The 22,870-nt window shown below is 37.9% G+C and overlaps 5 protein-coding genes across 5 annotated transcripts; 3 read left to right on the top strand and 2 right to left on the bottom strand.

Annotated features, from left to right (window-relative positions):
- Positions 5,538-6,558, bottom strand: LOC104777555. The gene is made up of 3 exons (XM_010501829.1): positions 6,214-6,558; positions 5,855-5,983; positions 5,538-5,772 (listed from the first exon to the last, which is right to left on the bottom strand). Exons 1-3 carry the CDS (start codon positions 6,528-6,530, stop codon positions 5,574-5,576), a joined length of 645 nt encoding a protein of 214 aa, XP_010500131.1. The 5' UTR covers positions 6,531-6,558; the 3' UTR covers positions 5,538-5,573.
- Positions 12,837-13,842, top strand: LOC104777554. Its single transcript, XM_010501827.1, has 3 exons — positions 12,837-13,241; positions 13,327-13,455; positions 13,545-13,842. Exons 1-3 carry the CDS (start codon positions 12,910-12,912, stop codon positions 13,786-13,788), a joined length of 705 nt encoding a protein of 234 aa, XP_010500129.1. The 5' UTR covers positions 12,837-12,909; the 3' UTR covers positions 13,789-13,842.
- Positions 15,062-17,185, bottom strand: LOC109130642. Its single transcript, XM_019240509.1, has 2 exons — positions 15,605-17,185; positions 15,062-15,541 (listed from the first exon to the last, which is right to left on the bottom strand). The coding sequence occupies exons 1-2, from the start codon at positions 17,183-17,185 to the stop codon at positions 15,062-15,064; spliced, it is 2,061 nt and encodes a 686-aa protein (XP_019096054.1).
- LOC104777553 lies at positions 18,415-21,097 on the top strand. The gene is given in 6 exon segments (XM_019240508.1): positions 18,415-18,509; positions 19,044-19,114; positions 19,200-19,322; positions 19,424-19,683; positions 20,229-20,384; positions 20,437-21,097. Coding segments are annotated over 6 exon segments (984 nt in total). The 3' UTR covers positions 20,716-21,097.
- On the top strand, positions 21,309-22,870 carry LOC104777551 (protein STAY-GREEN LIKE, chloroplastic). The gene is made up of 4 exons (XM_010501826.1): positions 21,309-21,680; positions 21,943-22,293; positions 22,383-22,529; positions 22,635-22,870. The coding sequence occupies exons 1-4, from the start codon at positions 21,504-21,506 to the stop codon at positions 22,737-22,739; spliced, it is 780 nt and encodes a 259-aa protein (XP_010500128.1). The 5' UTR covers positions 21,309-21,503; the 3' UTR covers positions 22,740-22,870.

The raw sequence follows: 22,870 nt of genomic DNA, 5'->3' as shown, positions 1-22,870 counted from the left end.
TTTGTAGGATTACCTTTCAACCACCAAAAAAACGAAATCAGTAAGTGTTACTATGAAAGGAAATCAATAACACAACATTACACCGCTATAGCACACAATAGATAACATACCTCATCTACTCGTGGGATTTGGACTGATTCGTCTCCCCGTATTGACCATGAGGACTTGTTAATTTGACTTCTCAACTCTGAGTGGGTAATAGGAACACATTGGTCGAATACACCTTTCTCCCTAAGGGTTTTCAGAACATCGTCAACTATTTCGTCTCTCAGTGCACCCCTCTCCAACTTAAGCTTTAACTCTATTTTCGCAATAGCCGCATCATTTCTACGGTCGACCTCCTTCAAAAGTTCTTCAGCAGTTAACCCATCTACAACCATATTACCTGAATCACCATCCAGAATTCGCGGGTTTGCAACCTTGATATTTGGCTTGTCCCTTTTCCCTCTTTCTTTGGGGGTGGTAATTCTACCTTGTGCAACTTTTTGGGTTTCTTAACAAAAGTGGTAATTATCATAGGCAACTGGGTAAACCCACCATGCCATTCCTCTTTCCGAAAACTATGTCCATCTTCAAGTTTATCCAAAATGTAATCCACTCTGACATCTTCAAGCTCATCACTCCAAGAGTAATCATGAAGGTGAAAGTTCCGGTCTGGAGTGTCTAATATGCTTTGAACTTGAAGCTGCATTTGGGAAAATAATCACCAACTAATATAGGAAACAAACTTTAAATTTAAATTAAAATGGTGGAATAGATTATATAACTTACAGTAGGATAAATCTCGGTTTGAAAAATTGTGGAATTGTGGAAGTTCTTAAGCATAGTGAGTTGGAGGACTGAACGATCCGTAAACCTCAACTCATCCGTTGTTTCTGGAAGGTATTTTTCGAAGAGGGGAATAGCACGAAAAATCATCAGTTGGAAGGAAAGTGTAAACCCGTGAGTTGTTGTATGAGATTGGTTAAATTTTTCAACTAATTTGCCAACACAATCCACTTTATCACCAACTTTCACCATTTCTATTGTCTTCTGAAATAATAGACGCCCCCACGGATATTTGACAAATGCTTCCACATCTTTGACCATCTCCACGATTTTAATCGAAACTCTAACATTAGATAAATCACAAACCAATATTCCCTGAACGATTACAATTAGCGCCACTTGCAACCTCCTTGCGCCATCCATTTTTTTGGTCTTCGGCATCCTCTTGTCTAGTTTCAACATATTAACAATCTCATGTATAGTATATGAGTTCTTAGGTCCTAAAAGAGACTTACTGTAAGGTTCATCACCTTCCCCCGGATTCTGCAATCTGGCAATTTAATTTTCAGATGGGAATTGGTCGCAATTGAGACGAGTGACAATAGCAAACTCTCTGAGAGAAAATCGTATGGGATGACCACCAAAAACGAACCACAGCTCATGTCTCTTCTTAGTGAGAATCGATCGACAAAGTATTTGATGGACCAGTTTCCCTGACAGCGAGCTTTTTCTTACTGGCAGGCGGAACAAACAACCAAAGGAAGACGACTTAAGCCACTCAAACTCTTTCGACCCATCCAAGACTTCTACAATGTCAAGGAGATACTCTGGCTTCAAGTAAGAGTTAATACGTCCTGTCTGAGGATAACGATCAATTGCGAATAGGCGAGGAGGCAACATGTTCCTGTCACTAAAAATAGACATAAACTTTATTTAAACGACATATAGTGGGAGAACAATAACGAAGGACAACAATAACGAAGGACAACAATAAGCAAGGAGGAGAATAGAAGGACAAGAATAAGCATGTATTAAGCAAGCGAGGACAACAATAAGGAAGGACAACAATAAGCAAGTAGCAGAATAGACAGTCGACAATACAACATCCGTGGACAACATGCCATGGTAGACAGAAATTCTGTCTACTGTAATTGACGGTCTATTGTAATGGTGAATAGCAAACGGTGGACAACCTACACAACGAAAGTTACGGTATACATGTTTTGGTGGACTTAACATATACAAAAGTATTGTCCACATTAGGAATATAACGAAAAAGTGAACAACAAAAGCGAAAATTTCAGATCTGGTCCACAACATCACGGAAACCCCACTCCGATATGGTCCACTAGAGGTAAAAAAAAATCGAAAAACTTACAAGAATCTTACCCAACAGTGGGGGCAGGGTGGCTATCGGCTTCGGTTGTGTCATTGACGGAATCAGAGGGATCTGTTGGACTCAGTCAAGGACGACTGTGACATAACTCAAAGAGATTAATTTATTAAATTAAGTATATAGAGTGGCGTGAAAATCGGAAAATTACCCTGCTACGACGGCCAAGAGTGAAGAGAAACTCATAGCCGTGAAGGCGATCTCAATTCTGGCGGTTTGACTAAGTAGAGTTATGGCAAACGGTAGAAGATAGAGAGTTTAGAATGAGCGACCACCGGAAAAGAATAATAGGGCGACAATTCATCGACTTCGGAGATGCACAAATTAATTTAAGTCTTTATTTTACATTATATACTACCGTTAACTTAAAGGTCAATTGGGTAATTCAACACACACACAATGCCATCAAGATGGCATATCTCGAAAGACAAAAGCGGATATGGTAGATTTCATAAGTTTTGTCACTGTTGATGGCATATCCGATAGTTTTCTCTAAGTAGTATATTTAACTTACTTTTCATCCTTCATAAAGTTAGCTTTTTAGTAGGCTAGTTGTTTGCTTCAAGAGTCTCCATCTCCCAAATGTTAGAGACCACGCACATCTAGAAATGAAAACCAAAATAATTTACTCAATAGTTTAATTTTGCTTGTAATATATATTAACACTCATATAGTTTAAAAAAAAATACTTACCAATCAAATATATAGGGATTTAGATTACCACTCAGAAATTTCTGAAATTTACCCAATGGTAAATTGTTAGAATCATATTTCTATGGGCAAATGCATGGATCTTAACACCCTATAATAATAAAATAAATATAAAAAGAATAACCAAAAAGTATTAGAGACAACAAAATATAAAAATAATAATAGACAATGAAATAAGAGAAAGAAAAAAAAATAGCAAATAACAACATTTTCATCGTCCAAAACTAATTCTTGTAACTAAAACTTTCTTTGCTTGTCGTATAGAGGGAGAGCTTAGATAAATATGTAAGTGCAACATATTTATAGTGTTTTAATTTGGCTTAAGAAAAAGAGGGGTTTGGATGAGAGTATATATAAAAAAATCTTGTCGAGCAAGTGTACAATATTTTGAGATCACGATTTTGAACATAATTGGAAATTAGTTATGTAATATTAGTTATGGAATATGCTATAATTATGAGTGTGAATGTATATTATCTAGAATTTCCTATTAGTAATCAATATCGAAATAATATTTCCATTTTTGTAAATCGAAGAAAAATCCATTGAATCCATATTGTTAGCACTTCAGATTTTTTTAGGTAATCTTTAATATTGTTTTCTATCTTCTTGCATAATTTCTAGGGCAGCAAATGATCTTTTACCTAATCCGATTTTGGTTTCCATTTTAAAGTCATATTTCAATTATTGTTATTTTGTGAAAATTTCTAAGGATTAATTTTGTAAATTATTATAAGTAAAAAGGATAGAACACAAAATGTATTTCAAAAATGTATATTGTATATAGATACGAACCATGTGGAGAAATTTAAGAACGCCAATGACGACGACTATAACGAATGCAACGTAAACAAACATATTAGGGGTCGTGCTTAATTACAATGGCGCAAATCCATATTACCATAACAACGTGGAGATGTCAATGTTTTGTGTTTCATCCAACGTATTAAAGAAACAAGATGTATCTTGCGGACCAAGTAATATGGACGGTAAAATCCATTAAGGAAGTGAAGCCCAATCCAAAGAATATCCTAGATATTGATATTATTTATTGTACAAGCTATTCCTTATATGTTTAGGAAAGTTTACATTATTATGTTGTGTTAGCAATATATTAAATCTAATCACTATATATATGTATACCTTATGAAACACAACAATAAAGACTTTTCTCCAAAACCCTTTTCTAGTTTTTACACAACGTGTTAGTCGTAAAATTACAGAAGAGAGCCTAAGATGTAACGAAACTAACGTATGGAGATATGCAGCAGCCAGCAGATTTATCCACTATTAGTTTAGGATTAACAAATATAATACTGGGAATCACTTTGATACTCAGTTCCAGCGAAGCTATATTTTATCTGGATTATGTTCAGATTCCATTTCAGTTGTGGAAAGAAGCCCCTCCTCTTCGACCGGTCAAGCATCTTTGCCAAATAATACCCAGATTACTCTACTATCCGAGATTAACTCTTTCAAAGCCTTGAAGTCTTCAACTGTGGAAATAGTCTAGCTAAGGTGAAATTGCATAATATTTACAGAAAACTCCTTAATATTTAGAATTTATTATGGAGATTTGTCAATGTTTTTGATTAGTAGACTGTACAAATATATGTAACTGGAAAAATAAAATACATATATACAAAAATTCCTTGGTCATTTATTATATATTTCATCATCCCCTATTATTAATTCTGAAGTACATTTGGTAAAGTAACATTTTATTTGTAAAATTTACATAATTAAACCCTTGTCATTTAAAGAAACATCAAAACCTGAAGTTATTATTTGTAATATCCAAAAAACATACTTAAAATAATTTTAAAATCAATTAATATCCATAATTTAAATATTATAGATACTTTTTAACTTGCTAAAAATTTAACAATTTTGCGGATCATGTTATGGAGCAGATTAAAGTTTACATAAATATGATTATATAGTTTTTTAGGGTTTGGTCTACTAAAATACATAATATTTTAGTTTGATATCAAATGAGTTAACAAGAAGTGTTACGCCAATCCTAACCGTAACTAAACATAAAAAAATACAATCCATAAAATCTAAACATTAATCAAAACAAAATAAATACAACATATATTTTTTCTTAATAATTGTTAAAAAAAAATTCTTGCGGTACACCACGAGAAGCCTGTCGATGAATATCAAACTTCCGGCACGATCTACATCTTCAAACATTTATATGATCAATAAACCTTTCAATTTCTCTAACATTTTAAAACCGGTCAAGACTCAAAAATGTATTTACAAACACTAAAGTCACTATTTGATTCTAGATAGACTCTAAATAATAATTATAATAATGGTTAGAAATCAATAAAAATGAGATTCATAATCTATGATGCTGAGTGCAAAGTGTCACTAAAGAGCATTGATAACATTCGTATATTGATTTCCAGCCTTGCCTTAAGGAGCTCATCACTTTTGAAGCTAAACAAGATCATCATTGACATGACAATAAAATGTTGTGCCTTCCTAATTTAGTCCATTGAGATTTGGATTCATGTAACGCTTTCGGATTTTATTTCGTTTGTTTTAGAGTTACGTAAAAATGTTCTGTTTTCTAAATTGGCTTTTGGTGGGCCGGTCTAGTTTCTTCGTATTATATTTATCTCTAGTGAAAAACTCAACTTCTTTATTCATGGCAAAAACAATTACAAGCGCTTTCAAACTTCATAATTCACATATGCGAGATAAGAACCCTCTTACAGTTTCTAAGAATTGCAAGGATGGCGACAAATACTACTAGGTAAACAATCTCATTGGGGAGAATGGTACAAATCCATATTACCAAAATTGAAATTAAATAAAATGCTAAACTTTTCAAGTTCAGAGGTACATATCGAATGCAAGTGAAAGTGAAAAAAGCCATACATAACCTGCAAAAGAACAAGACAAAGGTTCTTAGAGAGGTGAATTCTGTTTATGGAAAATAATTGTTAAGTTTCGTTGGATGCAAACCAGAAATGTTGAGTATGGTCATATACAGATGATGAGCTTCTGTAACATATCCACATTAGCGGGAAAATCCAACCGACGAACAAAAATTCAAGCATATTCTTCAAAAGGACCATTATTTCCTTGTCGATTCTGCAAGCCATTAAAGCTATTACTTTTTATGATTCACAAAAAAATGTCAATTATGAAAACTATATATAATATATAAATTCACTAAAAAAAATTATCATGCTAATTAATAAACAGGGCCGAAAATATTAAACAAATTAACATCTTCAAAATATACTCTTTGAGAAACAGGATGGAGTATGTCTTGGCTTCTAATGCTTGAAAAAAAGAGAGAAAATAAATACATTGTATACCTTGAGCAGAGACGATTTACAATTTGATGAAGGAGAATAGCAACACAGCCACATGTGTAACCGATGATCCATACAAGCAATGTTGTTTCTGGATGTTCATCTTTAGCATGAGTCATGACAAAAATGGCTGCAACAACTTGGACCAAGTTCAGAACTAGCTCGATAAACCAAACACTTGATTCTGTGCATGGGTTACACCGGTTAACATTCTCAGCCTCATGTGGTGATAATGAAGAATCGTCACTGACTGTAATGCCAATGTTGTGCTCATCATCAATTTTTGTGTCCTCTTTCTTGGTCAGCAAAGGGCCCTCCATGGATAATTTTTTTTTTTGTTTAGTCTATTTCTCGTCCTCGATCCAATAAAATTTACAGCTAAATACGCATTGACAGACAGCTATATAGACCATAGCTTTTCATCGGTACTAAATCATTATTTTAAGACCATTTCTACGTAAATGATAGTTGTTATAAATCTCATTCACAATGACACAACAAACCATTGACTTTTTAATTCTTAGGCGCTTATTATTATTCTAAGTAATTATTGGTAGTTGCTTCAAATGTTCACCTAGATCTGCTTAGACACACAAGTCATATATGGACCTTTATTTTAAGACCAACGCTACATCTATGCATGCCTTTGGAGGTAAATTATTATTATAAGACCAAGTCATAATTAAAAAAAATTCAAGTAAATCTGTCGGACATTTGTAATACTTCACCGGCTGCAAATGGTGATAACAAACCGAACCAGCTCAATAAAATGAATAAAGATAAGCTAAAGAAAAAGAAGCCGAACAATCAAAATGAGCTGACTAAACTGAATGAAATGAATAATTTCCAGAGAAATAAATTAGTATCTTAAATAGTGATCATTAATTTGAATAGTTGAATTCATAGAATGTGTTAGTCAACTGTTACATTTTTCAAAAATAGTAATTATAAATTATAACTAAAATATATTTAACATTAATTAATCAAACGATTTCCTTGTTACCGAATATATTTCTCAATCCTAAAAGTAATTAAAAAACTGTCAATAAAATTAATAATTAAAAAATATAACATACTTAAGTTTAATGCTGAACAATTTTCACTCATTTAACTTGGAAGAAAAGTGCAACTATATTAAAATTATTTACTCTTTTACAATAAAACCGAATCGTAGACCTTTTAAATTAGTTGGTGCCAATTATTATGTTCTAATCTAAGTCAATAATTTTAATGTTATATTATACCCAAATTACTTGGTAGTATATTTGTTTGGGTGAGAATTACACGTGTTGAACCACCCATCGGGACTAGGAACAGCCCCGGCTCAATATATTGGAATGCTTTTGACCAAACATTTTTTGTCGCCTTTTAACTAATTTATACTAAGAAATTCAATTTTTTTGGCCGTTAAACATGTTTTTAAAGACATTTTTGTACATAAATAGGTCTTTTCACATTTTAAAACAATTAAAAAACGAAATAAGACCCTATTATATGGACCCATAATTATTTTTGGTCCCCTATTCAACTATAGTACAATGAAAATGAGTTTTATAATCCGAGATTTTTTTTACTAGTGCAACTTTTAGTATCTCTTTGAAAATATCTCGATACTCTCTCAGATCCAGATATCGAGACACTCTCCTTCCCAATGATTTCCGACGCCGGTGATGTAATTGCTCGCCGGCATCGGGATCTACCAAACCTTTTTAATCTTCTTCATCTTGTCTTAAGCTTTTATAACCCTTTATTTGTTCTATCTATGGGTAAGTACCCTTAATATCCAAATTTATCTTCTCCTCCGGTCCCATTACCGAGCGAAACAAAAACCTGCAACGAAGGAGTAAATCCACTTCGGACCCTTCCTCCGTTGACAGTACCGATTATGAAGAAAGGAGAGGAGTACCTTTGTACAGCCAGCAGCGCCTTCACTCTTAAATCTGAAATTTCTCTTAGATCTTTCATATATGGCGATTTTGTGAACATCGTCAACCACCGCTCTCACCGGTTTCAAGCAGTTCACGAACCGATGTTAAAGATGGCAGAAGGTCCAACCCTAACCCATCAACCACCCTCTACCCCGAATCCCTTAATCACCTTTCCCGGGTTGTACCCTAGGGTGTCGGTGCTCCCTACTCCGCTGCCACAAATTCCAGCGAAGAACCTTCCAAATCTGATCATCTTCTCGTCGCTGCCGCCACCCAGACTTCTCAGTCAAAGCATCATCGTCAAAGGGGAGCTAGGGTTTTTGTAATGGACCTGTTCAATTTCGGTCCATTATGCTCTTTCCTTTAGCCCATATCCAGAAGTCTTACCTTATTTCCTATAAGGTCCAAGTCCATTTTAAATTACAATTTGCTATATCTCTTTGTTTTGCTAGACTGCCACAACGATATCTACGGCCGACTCTGTTTGATGCTTGCGGCAACACTAGTACAAGGTTTATTCGATGACCTTTTTCAGAGAGAACTCCAATCTTTACTTCAAATTTTAACCAGGTTTGGTCTAAACTTAACTCTGCCCCATCTTAGCTTTTCATTGTGTAGCTTAACGGTACCATCTGTTCGAAGACTGCATTTGGATCTTAAGTCACCAGTGTTGCTAGATTGGTACATGATTTATTTGAAAACTTGTTTACTAGAATCATCTAGGGATGTTATTCTTGAAGACGAAAGCTTAAAGGAACTCGGCATTATGACCCCGTCGCTATGGAGTGGTGGTTACTGATGTTTCAACAGCTTCCTTTGCTTACGGAGCCTTTTAATTTGCAAAACATCAACTTTTTGAAGTTACCTCCTGATATGCTCAAATTTACCCTAGAGCTACTCTCTCAAATTAAGAGGTCACTGTAATACTTAGAGGTCGAATTTCACAAGGACTCTAGATTACACAATAAATTATAGAGTTTTATGATTACGCTAAACAAGTTGATTTAAATAAAGAAAAGCAATGCAAAATATTAAATAAAACTGTTGTAAATTCAGAAGATCAAAAAGGTAGGTCCAGGAAATTTCTCAGGGAATTACAAAATATTAAATTAATAATTAAATAGGATTCAAACAACTAAAATCAGATCTAGACTCTAAACTCTTCTGTAAAATAAATCAGTTCTCACTGCAAATATTATCTAAATTTAAAACCATAAAATCCAAATCTCTTTGTAAAATTCTAGGTTAAAAATCAGCTTTGAAAACAAGTTTAGATTGTTCACAAAATTACAAAATCAAATCTCTTTGCAAGAAGTAATTTTGCTCATCAAAAGGTTTTATCGGGAAAATCAATTATATTCTCATATCAATCAATAACCCTAAGATCTGCTCGAAGAACCGCTTGTGGGGTGGGTGAGAGCAGATTTGCCAAGTGAGCTAAAGGAGCTGCATGTAAGGGATTTTTGGAGGGATGCGCACGGTTGGTCTCTGGCACGTCTGTCACCTTTCCTGTCTCAGCATATTCAACTGTTACTAGCTGCATTGGTAGTTGATAATGGCTCTGGTGCTCGGGATAGATTGACTTGGGGTGAAACGGCTGATGGCAAGTTCACCGTGACGTCTGCATATTCTATGTTAGCGAAGAACGCTTGCCCTCGAGTGAATATGGCTGCCTTTTATTCTCGCCTGTGGAGAGTTGTTGCTCCTGAGAGAGTTAAAGTGTTCTTATGGTTGGTGTCCCAGCAAGCCATCATGACAAACGTGGAGAGGCACCGCAGACACTTGAGTTCGACATCAGTTTGTCAGGTATGTAAGGGAGGAGAAGAGACAGTCCTACATGTTTTACGAGATTGTCCCTCTATCGCTGGCTTATGGAGGCGTGTTATACCAATGAATTCGCGACAGAGTTTCTTTAATAGCTCACTGTTAGGGTGGTTGTATGATAATCTGCAAATGGGTGTTCAAGTAGCGGGTAGTGATTGGTCAACCTTATTTGCTATGGGGTTGTGGTGGAGCTGGAAATGGCGATGTGGTAGTGTATTTGGTGAGTACAGCAGGTGTCGGGACAAAATAAGATTTGTTAAAGATTTGGCTCGGGAGGTTAGTAAGGCACACCTAAGCTCTCGGGAGGGACAAGAGAGACCTGAGCGGATAGAGAGGCTGATTGCTTGGTTGCGTCCGGGACAAGGTTGGATGAAGCTCAATACAGATGGCGCTTCCCATGGTAATCCCGGGTTGGCTACTGCAGGTGGTGTTCTGCGAGATGGTTCTGGAGCATGGGGTGGAGGTTTCGCTTTAAATATTGGGATATGCTCAGCGCCCTTGGCAGAGTTATGGGGTGTATACCACGGGTTGTATTTGGCATGGGGGAAGAACGTTAGAAGACTGGAGCTGGAGGTGGATTCAGAGATAGTAGTTGGGTTTTTAAAGACAGGGATTAGTGATTCACATCCTCTGTCGTTCCTGGTACGGATGTGCCATGGCTTTTTATCAAGGGACTGGATAGTCCGGATTTCACATGTGTATAGGGAAGCTAACCGTCTAGCTGATGGGTTGGCCAACTATGCGTTTACTTTACCTTTCGGTTTGCATGTTTTCGACTCTGCTCCAATGTTTGTAGCTTCGTTTGTAGGGGATGATGTTCGAGGGACTTCGGTTCCGAGACAGACTCGATTGTAATTTATTTTTTAGTTTAATAATACCAGGGAGACATTGTCTCCCTCTCCATTACCAAAAAAAAAAATCAATAATCCTAAGATCTAAATCCAGATGGCTAATCAAAGATCTAGCATTAAGAACAACCTATGATGAAGATCTAGAAAGATAAAGAATCCTAAATAAACATATCTAATAAATCATAAAATCCCTGTGAAAAAACCTGAACCTAACAAGCAAACTACTCAGACATAATCAATGAAGAACAAAACATAATTCTGAATAATAAGCAATTGAAATTAAAAGAGTAAAGAGGGAGTTTATGAATTCTTCTCTCAAAGCAGTTCAGAACTCTCTCCCAAAAGCTCTCAAAATCTCACATGGTTGCAGAAAAATAAAACTTGCTGGAAAATAACTTCAGGGTTTTCTAAAACCCAAAAACACTATATATATGTCCTAAAACACGTCAGGGACCTTTGATGCAAATATGGAAAACTTCGGACAACTTTGTAAAACTTCCAATTTTGAAGTCTTGTGTCGGATCAGCTTGGTGTCGACTGATGCTCCTTGGGTGTCGATCGATGCTCTCACTCTGATCCGACTCCAAGTTGATTTCTTCGGTTAAATGTTCCAAAATGATCCACATTGCTCCATTTTGCTCCATCCGTGCCAAAATCATAGATAACCTGTAAAGACTCAAAGACAACATAGAAACAAATGAAAAGATTCAAAAAGCACACTTATATCATGGTTAAAAACCGTAAAAACCATGATATATCACCTCCTAAAAGCTTGAAGAATAGTGGCATTATGACCCCGACTCTAAGGAGTGGTGGTTACCGCAACCTCTTCACGATATTCACACCCAACCGTAGCACCGCAACCACCGATCTAGTTACTGATAAACAAAGAACTCTCAGCATTGCTCGAACCTTTGGCAAAGCTCTACCTCAATTAGACATTCTCATTTTGATGAGATCCTCATCTTTTGCCTTTTCAACGCTCCTTCGTCTTCGACTCAAGACAGTGACCATCTTCTCTTCTAGTGATTTGCTCATAGAAGTTGCATCGTTACTCCTTGATCTCACAGGTTCCAACATGCTAGCAAGCACTTGGTTCATAGCTCTCAAGCTCTTAGTATCGATTTGTCTTATCTATCATTGTATCTTTGTTGCTTTTCGCTTTGGCAAATGCCATTGTTTGGTGTTTTTAAGCAAACCTATCTCCTCGGTATGTTACTGTCTACGCTAATGAATGAAAACACCCGTTTGTCCAAAAAGAAAATCTCAGATTTTAAAAAAAAAAGTAAATGTGCCCTTGGACCGCTCCCCCTCTGTCCATCCTAGTTGAGCCAGGCCTGACTAGAAACCTGATTTTATCCGCTTATCCCGGTCAAAGAAAGGGCGACAGCTTTGATTATGCTATGGGGTTTGACTGTAGATTAATTTCAAAAAATTATATTTACTGGTTTCGTTTTCTTTACTTATTATTTTAGACATAATTTTTTCTTTTATTTTATTTGTCGTTCTAGTTTTTCAATGTACTTTTTAGAAGAAAATTATTTCATTTACTCCTTCTTAAATAAATAAAATATTAAATATTTGAATAGACTATCAATCTATTTTCTTAATTTAATTTATATGAAACACCTAAAATGACAACTAAAAAATCAAAGGGAGTATATATTTTTTTTTGTCACATGCACCCATTTTCAGTCTATTGTTATTTTCACCAACTAATTTGAAAGGTCAATGTTAGTTGTTTGGGTGAACATTTGAAGCGACTATATATCGATTACTACATATAAACAAATATCACTTACTCAGAATTGGTCTTTGTATATCATTGGTCTTACAATAATAATAAGCACCAAAGAATTAAAAAGTCAATGCTTTGTTTGTCATTGTGAATGAGTATTTAATTAGTGCCTTATAATTTAATGATTATTACATACAAACAATTATTATTTACGTAGAAATGGCCCTGGTGTATATCGTTGGTCTTAAAATAATCATTTAGCACCAAAGAATAGCTAAGGTCTATATAGCTTTGTGTGTCAATGCGAACTTATATGTAAATTTTATTGGATCGACAAAACAAAACAAAAAAGTTATCAATGGAGGGCCCTTTGCTGACCGAGAGAGAGGACATCAAAATTGATGGCGATTCCTTATCAAATGATGAGCACAACATCCGCATTACAGTCCAAGAGTCTTCATCACCACCACATGAGGCTAAGAATGTTGAATGGTGTAACCCATGCACAGAATCAAGTGTTTGGTTTATCGAGCTTGTTATGAACTTGGTCCAAGTTGTTGCAGCCATTTTTGTCATGAATCACGCAAAAGATGAACATCCAGAAACAGCGTTTCTTGTATGGATCATCGGTTACACTTGTGGCTGTGTTGTTATTCTCCTTATTGAACTTATAGTCTATGTTTTCTCATGGTATACACATGTTTTTTGTTTTTTTTTCCGTATGTTTTCAGACATTAGACATAGAGATTTTAATAATGGTTTCCATGGTTTGCAGCGTCGACGAGGACACCACAGACTCTTTGAAGAATATTCTTAAATATTTCTTGGTGGTTTGGGTTGTGCTGCTCATTTGGATTTATTCTAGCAGTTTATCATCTCTATATGATAATACTCAACATTTCTGGTGCGTGTCCAAGGAAGTTTATAAAATGTAAAAAAAAAAAAATGAATTCACGTCTCTAATTAATAGTATTCACAATTGTTCTTTTGCAGGTTATGTATGGGTTTTGTTGTCTTCACTTGCATTCGGTATGTGCCAGATAAAGCAATATTTTCACTGATCTGGTTAGGTTTCGTTGTGATAATATGGATTTTCGCAACTGTGCTAGGCACGACCCCTTTTATGTGTATTTACCAAATATTTCTTTTTCTTTTTAAAATAGTTTACTATATACTTTTTGTTGTCTTGCTTTTAATTCTTATGGTCGCTAAGGAGCTTCTTGAGAAATATTTGTGAATTCTAATAAGAGTTGAAAACGCTTGTAGTCATTTTTGCAATGAATAAAGAAGTTTTGAGGTTTTAGCTAAATAAATAGTGGAAACGGTTTCAATGGATAAACAGGCGAAGTTCCTAGAAGGGGTTGTGTTTCCTTCTTTCTTTTGCTCAAACGATTATGTATAAAGCAAAATAGTTATTACAGAACCCTCAAGTTGAAAGACACAATGTGATAAGCACAAAACTGTGGATTGTGAAGAATTAATCATTGTCCCAGTGGTTATTGTTCTTATTTTATAACAAAAAATACTGATATATAAATTTTATAGTCCGTAACTATGTTGCATGGAAACTCTTTATGATGTCCGTTTGGAAACTATTTTATAACTATGTTGCACTGAAACTCGGAAACAAGGCACAAAAACACGATTTCTAGAAATTTCTGTTTGGAAACACGATGGAAACTTCATTTCCGTTTTGGAAACATGACGGAAACCTTTTTTTAGTTTAAAACTTAATAAATAAATAATTTGGTAATATAAAACTTTATTATAGATATAAATATATAATATTATTAGTGTTTTAATTAAACTATTTAAAATTTATATTTTGAAGCTTTATTGTTTGAATCTTTTTGATATGACTTTAATGTTTAGTGTTTTATTATATATTTATAGATATAAATATATATATATATACATGTATATATCCATATGTTTCTATTTCCTAAATTTAGAAAAAAATATTTCTCGTTTCCGAAACGTTTTGGTTCCGCGTATCTGTTTCCGTTTCGATGCAACCTAGATATGTAATAAACCTAATGAACTCTTTCATCAATATATTAAATTAATAAACATCAATAAATTTAAATGCTACAATTAGTTGAATATCTCTTTTATAAATATGTAATATGTTAACTCAATAAACTTAGTTATACGCAAATGCTATACCTATACGTACATAGTATGGTATTTAAAAAATTGTAACTTTTTTTTTTGCCAAGGGTAAAAAGATTTTTATTTTGTCAAACTTTTCAAACTAGTAATGTGAGAATATATTTCATTTTATATTAACTAGGTCCCTTTTTTTTTGTCAAACCAGAAATTTCAATGAAATCAATTGTTACAAACCGGGCTGGACAATAAAACCGATTTAGCTAACGAATCGGCTTTTTGATTGTTCTCGCGCTTGATAAAGTTAAAACAACAAGAGTCAAAACCTAGAGAAAGACAAAGGATGTCATGGTGAATCCCGTAGAGTTCCTTGGAGAGGGGCTCTGAATGGAGTGCTTTGATTAGCTGTTGCGAATCGAAGCAAAGATGATGTTTTTGATGCCTAGATCGAGGGCCTCATGAATGGCGAAAAGTAGAGCCGAAGCTTCAGCCAGAAGGGGGGTGCTCACGTTTTGTAGAAAAGTTGTGCCTTGGGTCTCAGACATCAGAGGGTAGTCAAAGAAGATCCATCCCAAGCCGGCTTCACGCGAATCAGTTCTCCACGCAGCATCAGAGAAACACCGGATCGAGTCTGATCGAGTTATTAGATCCGAGGGATTTTGGTGAGATTTAGGGATCTGTGGTCGCAGATCTTGGGCTGTAATCCACTCTCTCGCTTGATGTATTGCTGTAGATACAATATCCGGGCCATTTGGGGATTTCTTCTCAAATATCTTCTTGTTCCTGGTGGTCCAAAGCGCCCAGAGGATCCACGGCGACAAGGTTCCTTGGCAAATACCAGTTGGAGGTAAGCAGGTTAATTTGTTGGTTACTTCAATCCCCTATCGAACATTGGTAATCATCTCCAGATTTGGTTTTTGTTTGAAAGGAGCTAGATTCCATACTTGCTTGGCCAAAGGGCAGTGGAAGAAGAGGTGGAGACTCGATTCCTGATCATTACAGTGGGGGCAAACCGCATCCGGGTTGATATTCCTTTCCTGCAAGGTTCTCCCTGTTGGGAGAGCATTGTTTAGTACTTTCCAGAGGAGGAATTTCACTTTGGGCGAGCATCGAAAGTTCCACACTTCTTTGAGCCAGTTGAAGTCTCTCAGCGTCGCGTCTTGATGAGTCTGGTGATTACTTTCTTTTGATGCCTCATGGTAGCCAGATTTTGCTGTGTAAACTCCTGACTTGGTGGGGAGCCAGAGGTAGCGATCTGGGGCATTTAGCTTACTCGGTCTAAGGAGGAGGATTACCTCCTCATGATGAGGTAAAATCTCTCGTATCTTCTCTCTATTCCAGGTCTTAGAGTTAGGACAGATTAGATCATTCACACACAGGTGTTGACAATCTTTTGGTGGTGGTCCTACAGGTGTTGCGTGAGAGGTCAGAGAGATCCAGGGGTCATACCAGACAGAAGAATCAGTTCCAGAGCCAATAGCCTTTCCCAGTTGAGATTTCAATAAATCTCTCCCAATGCATATTCCCCGCCAGCCATGTGAGGCTGTTGATGAGGCCGAGCATGTGAGGAAAGACTCTGTTTTGCAGTATTTGCCTAGGAGAAGTCTTGCTAACAATGATTCTGGTCGGTTGAGGATTCGCCAGCTCACTTTCGCAAGGAGGGCGTCATTGAAATTGGTAATATCTCTAAAACCTAAACCCCCATCTCTCTTAGATTTTGTCATCTTGTTCCAGGCTAACCATGTCATTTTCTTTTTCTCTTCGGAGGAATCCCACCAGAACCGCGTGAGAGCGGATTGAATTCTTTTGCATAATGACTTGGGGATCTTAAAACATGACATGGTGTAAGTGGGCATTGCCGAGAGGACTGATTTAAGCATAGTTGTCTTACCCGCGGGAGAGAGGAACTTGGAGGAGTAGCTTCGGGATCGTTGTCTTATTCGGTCTATTATCTGGTTGAATAGGTCTCTTTTCTTCCTGCCAAACATCTCAGGTAATCCCAGATACTTACCTAGACCTCCCACCTTTTGGATTCCTAGTAGACGTTGTGCCTCATTTTTTGTGTCCTCAGAAGTTTTGGATGAGAATGTAATTGCTGATTTAGCTTTGTTTAACATTTGTCCTGATGCATTCTCATATTTCTTCAGGATGGTGAGGAGCGTTGAGCAGCTTTGGCCATCAGATCGACAAAAAAACATTGTGTCGTCTGCAAAGAGAAGGTGGTTTACTCTAGGGCAGCCTAGAGCTATCCTTACTCCAGGGAGTCGACCATCACGCTGGGCTTTAGAGCAGAGTCCAGACAAAACTTCACTGCAAAGGATGAACAGGTAAGGTGAAAGAGGGTCGCCTTGGCGGATCCCTCTTTCCGGGATGACAAGTCCTTGTTCTACTCCATTCAGTAAGTAGGAATATGATACTGAGGTAACATATTGCATAATCCATTGTATCCACAGGTGACTGAAGCCCATCTCTTGCATTACACACTCAAGGAAGTCCCATTCCAGGCGATCGTAGGCTTTACTCATGTCAGTCTTCACTGTCATATAACAATGTTTTGTGGCCCCTAAAGTTTTGAGGTAGTGTAATACCTCATGTGTAATCAGCACATTATCTGAAATTGCTCTATTTGGTACAAAGGCTGATTGGTTTTCAGATATGATATGTTGCAGGATTGGTTGGAGTCTTTTGGATAGCAGCTTGGATATAATTTTATAAAAGACAGTGCACAATGCAATGGGTCGGTAATCTGCCATTTTCTGAGGACTTTGAATTTTTGGGATGAGTCTAACATGGGTTTTATTGATTAGACTGTTGCAGGATAACAGACGAGAAGAAAGCATGCACTTCAATGACAATGTTAGGTCCGACCGTCTCCCAGTTAGACTGGAAGAAACTAGCAGAGAAGCCATCCGGCCCTGGAGCTTTGTCAGGGTGGATAGAGAAACAGGCCTTCTTGATTTCTTCAGGGGAAGGTGGGCTCGTGAGAGAAGAATTCATCTCCGAGGAGGTACACGGTTTAATGGCTTCCTTGACAGTGTCTCGTCTCTCTCCCGGGTGCGAGGTGAACATCTCCGTGAAGTAGTCAGTTATGACCCGGAGGATGCCCTCTTCTTCAAACACAGCTAAGCCTTCTCTATTCTCTATCACCGAAAATTTGTTGATTGTAGTTCTGCTTCTGGTGGTAGCATAAAAATAACCTGTGTTTTTATTACCTAAAGTTAACCAAAGTTGTCGGCTTCTCTGTTTCCAGTAGGTTTCCTCTGCTATGTAGGCAGATAGCAAAGCAATGTTCAAAGAGGAAATCTCCCCATGGTTCTGTTCGGTGCTCGACATTTCTACCTCCAGTTTCTCCTTGAGTTCTTCAATCAGTTGACGACTGCTTATATACTTTGCTTTGGCCCAGGTAATGATATCTCTTCTGCAGCGTATAATCTTTTCTTCCACATCTTCTTGGTCATCAAACCGCCATGCCTTATGTATGAGGTTAGTAACCTCAGTGTTGTCTTTAAGTCTTCAGTCGTACCTGAAGATACCCTTTTTCTTTTTCTTTGATAGGTCCAAAATAGTAAGCAAAGGGCGATGGTCCGAGCCTTCAAAGTTTAGATACTCACATCGGCTAAAAGGGTATTGTTCTGCCCATAGGCCATTAGACATTGCTCTGTCGAGACGACAGAACACTAGGTGGTTGTTTCTTTTGCCTCTCCATGAAAGGAAGTTACCAGAGTGGCGGAGGTCAAAAATATCACATTCTGCCATGAATGATCTGATATCCACAAAGGTTCCTTCATGTCTTGCCAGACCTCCATGCCTCTCTGAAGACTCGATGATATCATTGAAATCTCCCGTGAGGTACCAGGGCTCTTCTCTGTTTTGGCCAAGGAGAGTTAATTCATCCCAGATAAGTTTCCTCTTTGCTCTATCTGGTTCTCCATAGACAAAGGTAGCAAAAAATGACTTCCCTCCTGCTTTGATTTGTGTGTCTATAAAGTTTTGACAGCTTGATAAGATTGAAACTTCTACATCTTGTTTCCAGAGCAGGGCTAACCCTTCTCCTCCTGGGCTATGAGGGGGTAAAAAAATAGTGGGAGTGGAGATTCAGATGTTTGAGTGAACTGAGGACCACATCATCCGGATTCTTAGTCTCCATGAGGAGTATTATCTCCGGAGAGAACTTGGAGTGAAGCTCCTGGAGTCGTTGGACTGTTATGGGATTCTCCAACCCACAATAGTTCCAACTCAAAAGCTTTAAGGAAGAGGATCGGGTGGATCGTGAAAGTCCACCCTCTTCTTTACCATAGGCGGTATGATCTTTCCTTTTGGAGCTGATTTTCTTGATGATGGTTGAGATTGAGATCCAGGCTTACTGATGGTTTGTTTTGGCAGGGGCTTAGCACAGGAAGAGCTTGGTTCACCTCTGTTGGCTATTGGTCCTGTAGTTGGTGTTCTTCGTTTAGGTGAGCCTTGGGCTAGGCAAAGGTTTCTTTTACTAGACTTTGCACCTGAGAGTCGTCTGGGACTACGGTTGAGAGGTTTTGGAAGAGGAGGTCTACCTCTTTTCTTTTTTGAGCCTGACTCTCGTCCTTGTGATTCTTCAGGGGGTGGGAGGGGAGCAGCTTGGATTTCCTCCCCAGAGCGACTGGTTGGAGCTTCACCAGCAGCAAGGTACGCTTGTTGTGAGTTCACTGCGGCTTCTATTATGAGGTTTGCAGTTTCAGCAGTTAAGTCTCTTTCCTCACCCTGAATTACTCTCCGTCTCCTTGCAGCACTCTCCGTTGGATCTGCACAATTTATATATTGCACTGTAACTTCTCTGAGTTCTCCAAGGACTTCATCCGTTGTGGGGATAGGGGGAGGAGGGGGTTGGGTTACTTCCGCGGATGAGAGGGTCCTCTCTAGGGGAGGCCACCTTGATTTGGATGTTTCTGAGTTCTCAGGTCTCGCAGAATTTTCTCTCCAAGCTCGAGTTGACCTTTGGTGGTCATCATCACGACTACGATGGAGTCTTTCAGATGTTTCTCGGGTGGTACTGAAGGATTTTGACGAGGGTCGTCTATCAAAGTGGGATCGAGACCCATGATATCCAATATCAGACTGTCGGTGATAACGGTACCATTCCTCATCAAGTTTTCTTTTCCGAGAAGCAAGAGAGGCATGTGACTTGTCCTGTTGGCGTTTGGGATCTATTTCAGGGAGAACATGTAGATGAGGGTTCACAGAGTGTGTAGATAGTTCTCTTCTAGATTCCAAGTGATGATGTTTTTCTTGTGGTGGCCGGAAGTTATCAGCTGGAGTGTAGTAGTTTCTTCTATTTTGTCTCTGGTCACCCGAGGTCGCCTGGGGGTTCGAAGTTTCCGTTGGCTCTCTAAGAGCCTTGAAGCCTGGACAGTTTTGTTTCTCATGAGTGAGTCTGAAGCAGTAAGTACAATAGTTTTTCAGGTTTTTGTACTCCAGAGTCACTAGAGCTTCATTTCCATCTGGAAACTCAATAATAGTTTCTTTTGTCAGGGGTTGGAGGCCATTTAGCATGACTCTGATTTTGAGTGTTGAAGAGGTGATTTCCAGCTCTAGTATCTCTCCAAGAGCTTCACTGATAAGGTGGAGCATGGCTGGTTGCCAGTAGTGTTTTGGGAGTCCTTGGACCTCGACCCAGAAGGGAATTTGCGAGGGAAAAGAGTCGGAAATGGTTGGTTCCCACCGTTGTAAGATTACCATCCATTGGTCATAGTGGTATGACCTGTTGCCGAGGACTTTCAGAAGGTCTTCCTCTAGTTCAAAGGTAAGCTGGAAACATCCTTTACCCAGATCTGACCCTGTTACTTTTCCTTTTAGGTCCCAGCGGTTTGAGAAGAAAGGGAACATGGTCCAGAGGCGCTGGTTTGCCGGGTTGGTAAGCATTCCCATCCGGGTAAGAGCATTAGCTTCGATGAGGTGGCTTGTGTCCAATTCTGGAGCTTTGAGGCGTTTTGGGGAAGGGGGGAGAAGACTCCATCCACCCCTTTCCCTTTCAGGTGGTAAGGGAATTTTGTATTCATGGTGGTTAAGCTTTCTCAGATGAGTTAGGTGGGGTTCGGTTAGGGTTACTTACCAGACGGTAAGATTTTTCGACCAGTGGTGCAAGGTGTAAATAAGATAAAGGTGAGAGGAGGAACAGAGAGGTGAAAGATGGATTCCCGTACCAGAGTTGCAGAGATGAGGAAGGGAAGCCAATGCGGAGCTCTTCATTGGACGGTGAAGATTTGGTGGTTTGGGGCGGAGGGGTTGCCGGAAGGACGTGAAAGACCGACGGTAGGTTTCATCATTCGGCTACGGACCGCATGATATTACTGTTTTTAGTAAGAAGTAATAGGTAAGATCCGCTTATTTGAAAAATCTTCCTAGGGACTCGTGTCTGGGAGCTTTTTTTTTTTATTCATTTAGATTTCTCATTTGAAAAAATTTCGGTGTAAAACGTTGTTTACCTCATTTGGTTTTTACTTTTTTTTAACTAGGTCCCTAGTTTTTAGTTTTTGAGATAAAAGCCATAACTCATTATCTGAAAAGCAAAGGGAATTGCTTACGTGGCACAACCCACAGCTCAATTCACCAATCACAATATTTCAGTATAAGTAAAATAATCACAAAAAAAAAAAAAGGAGAAAATAAAAAAATTGAATTTTGTGTGGAGAACGAAGCTCTTCGCAGACTCCAGAGACAGAGTGAAATTTGTGGCTACGCTATATCTCTGAAACACATTCTTCCACATCTCTCTCTCTCTTTCTCTATCGTTGAAGGACCCAGAAAAAAAATGGTAAAAGAAGAATCTCTTTTGTTGTTCATGCATTAACCCTGTTGTTATGTTCCTCCATGGCCTGTTACATCGTTCCTCATTACCACAATCCTGTTCTGTCTCGTCGTCCCAATAGAGAAATCATCAGTCATCGCCATCGTTTCAGCCGCAACCTCTTGAAGACAAGAATTAGGGTTCCTCGAAGTTCCGCCGTTAGTGACGGTGGTATCTCCTACAATACCTTAGTCTCCGAGGTAAGCCAAATTTTTAGTAAATGTTGTAGATTTGTGTAGTTTAGGAGCATAATTGAACTGGGTCTGAGCTAAAGTTTTGAATTTTGAACCCAATTGAGCCAAAAATGAGTAAAGGATCGAACTTTGGGGATTTTAAAAGCTGAATCGTTTGGTGAATGAATCCTAAAAATTGAATCTTTGTTTTCAATTATTGAATGTTGTATTTACATGTTTTTATGTAGTGGAGTTGGTTGATATTGTGAATGTTTAATTGTGGTATTAGGCAGTAAGGCTTTTGGTTCCACAAGCAAACTTTGATTCCACAAAGCTCAAAGTTGAGTTCTTAGGAGAGTTATTGGAGAAGAAGAAGGGTAGCAGCGGAGGGATTATTACGCCGCGGGCATATATTCTTTCTCATTGTGACTACACTGCCGACTTAACCTTAACCATCTCAAAGGTCATCAATCTGGATCAACTAGAAGGATGGTACAAGAAAGACGATGTGGTTGCTGAGTGGAAGAAGGTGAATGATGAGTTGCGGTTACATATTCATTGTTGTGTGAGTGGTATGAGTTTATTGCAGGATTTGGCTGCAGAGCTTAGGTATCACATTTTCTCCAAGGAACTGCCTTTGGTTAGTCTTCTTCTACTTGGTTCTTTTTTCCAATTGGTTCTAAGAAGTATTGGAGAATGAGTGATGAGTCTTAACTCTGGTTGAGATAGGTACTTAAAGCTGTGGTCCATGGAGATTCAGTTATGTTTAGAGACAACCCTGAGCTAATGGATGCTTATGTATGGATTTATTTTCATTCAAGCACACCTAAATACAATCGGATCGAGTGTTGGGGACCTCTTAGGGATGCTGCAAAGGTATTAACTAGTCCGCGCTGGCTCAACTTATAGTTTGTCTTTTCATTCATATGCCGGAAATGTGAAAATCTTTGGTTCCGGGTGTGTGTGTTTTTGGTGGTGAAGGGAAAGCAGAAGGGCAATCACCAAGGCTTCTTGAGTTCAACTACTTCGAGGAAATTGATTCAACATAAGTCTATCTTCCATACCCTATTTACATTTCTTCTGTGAGACAAGTTGTACATTCTCCTTTACTTTCTTTTTGCAAATGATGAGTATCTGACACAATTGCAAATTTGCCAACATTCAATTGTTCATACTTGGAAAATTGTACGAGAGCCTAGTTTCTTAATGTTTCTTCA

Source organism: Camelina sativa, chromosome 3 (assembly GCF_000633955.1).
Source record: "Camelina sativa cultivar DH55 chromosome 3, Cs, whole genome shotgun sequence".
NCBI classification, from domain to species: Eukaryota; Viridiplantae; Streptophyta; class Magnoliopsida; order Brassicales; family Brassicaceae; genus Camelina; species Camelina sativa.
This window is presented reverse-complemented; position numbering and strand designations above follow the sequence as displayed.

What these genes read in the sequence shown, in the direction of transcription:
- LOC104777555 (XM_010501829.1), bottom strand. Translation starts at nt 6,530, where the DNA reads ATGGAGGGCCCTTTGCTGACCAAGAAAGAGGACACAAAAATTGATGAT. An exon ending in GTAAATCGTCTCTGCTCAAG is followed by an intron (nt 5,984 to 6,213) that starts GTATACAATGTA and finishes AATGGCTTGCAG; the next exon opens with AATCGACAAGGAAATAATGG. An exon ending in GACCATACTCAACATTTCTG is followed by an intron (nt 5,773 to 5,854) that starts GTTTGCATCCAA and finishes GTTCTTTTGCAG; the next exon opens with GTTATGTATGGCTTTTTTCA.
- LOC104777554 (XM_010501827.1), top strand. Translation starts at nt 12,910, where the DNA reads ATGGAGGGCCCTTTGCTGACCGAGAGAGAGGACATCAAAATTGATGGC. An exon ending in ATAGTCTATGTTTTCTCATG is followed by an intron (nt 13,242 to 13,326) that starts GTATACACATGT and finishes CATGGTTTGCAG; the next exon opens with CGTCGACGAGGACACCACAG. An exon ending in GATAATACTCAACATTTCTG is followed by an intron (nt 13,456 to 13,544) that starts GTGCGTGTCCAA and finishes GTTCTTTTGCAG; the next exon opens with GTTATGTATGGGTTTTGTTG.
- LOC109130642 (XM_019240509.1), bottom strand. Translation starts at nt 17,185, where the DNA reads ATGAGTAAAGCCTACGATCGCCTGGAATGGGACTTCCTTGAGTGTGTA. An exon ending in ACTGCCCTTTGGCCAAGCAA is followed by an intron (nt 15,542 to 15,604) that starts GTATGGAATCTA and finishes AATGTTCGATAG; the next exon opens with GGGATTGAAGTAACCAACAA.
- LOC104777551 (XM_010501826.1), top strand. Translation starts at nt 21,504, where the DNA reads ATGGCCTGTTACATCGTTCCTCATTACCACAATCCTGTTCTGTCTCGT. An exon ending in TCTCCAAGGAACTGCCTTTG is followed by an intron (nt 22,294 to 22,382) that starts GTTAGTCTTCTT and finishes TGGTTGAGATAG; the next exon opens with GTACTTAAAGCTGTGGTCCA. An exon ending in CTCTTAGGGATGCTGCAAAG is followed by an intron (nt 22,530 to 22,634) that starts GTATTAACTAGT and finishes TTGGTGGTGAAG; the next exon opens with GGAAAGCAGAAGGGCAATCA.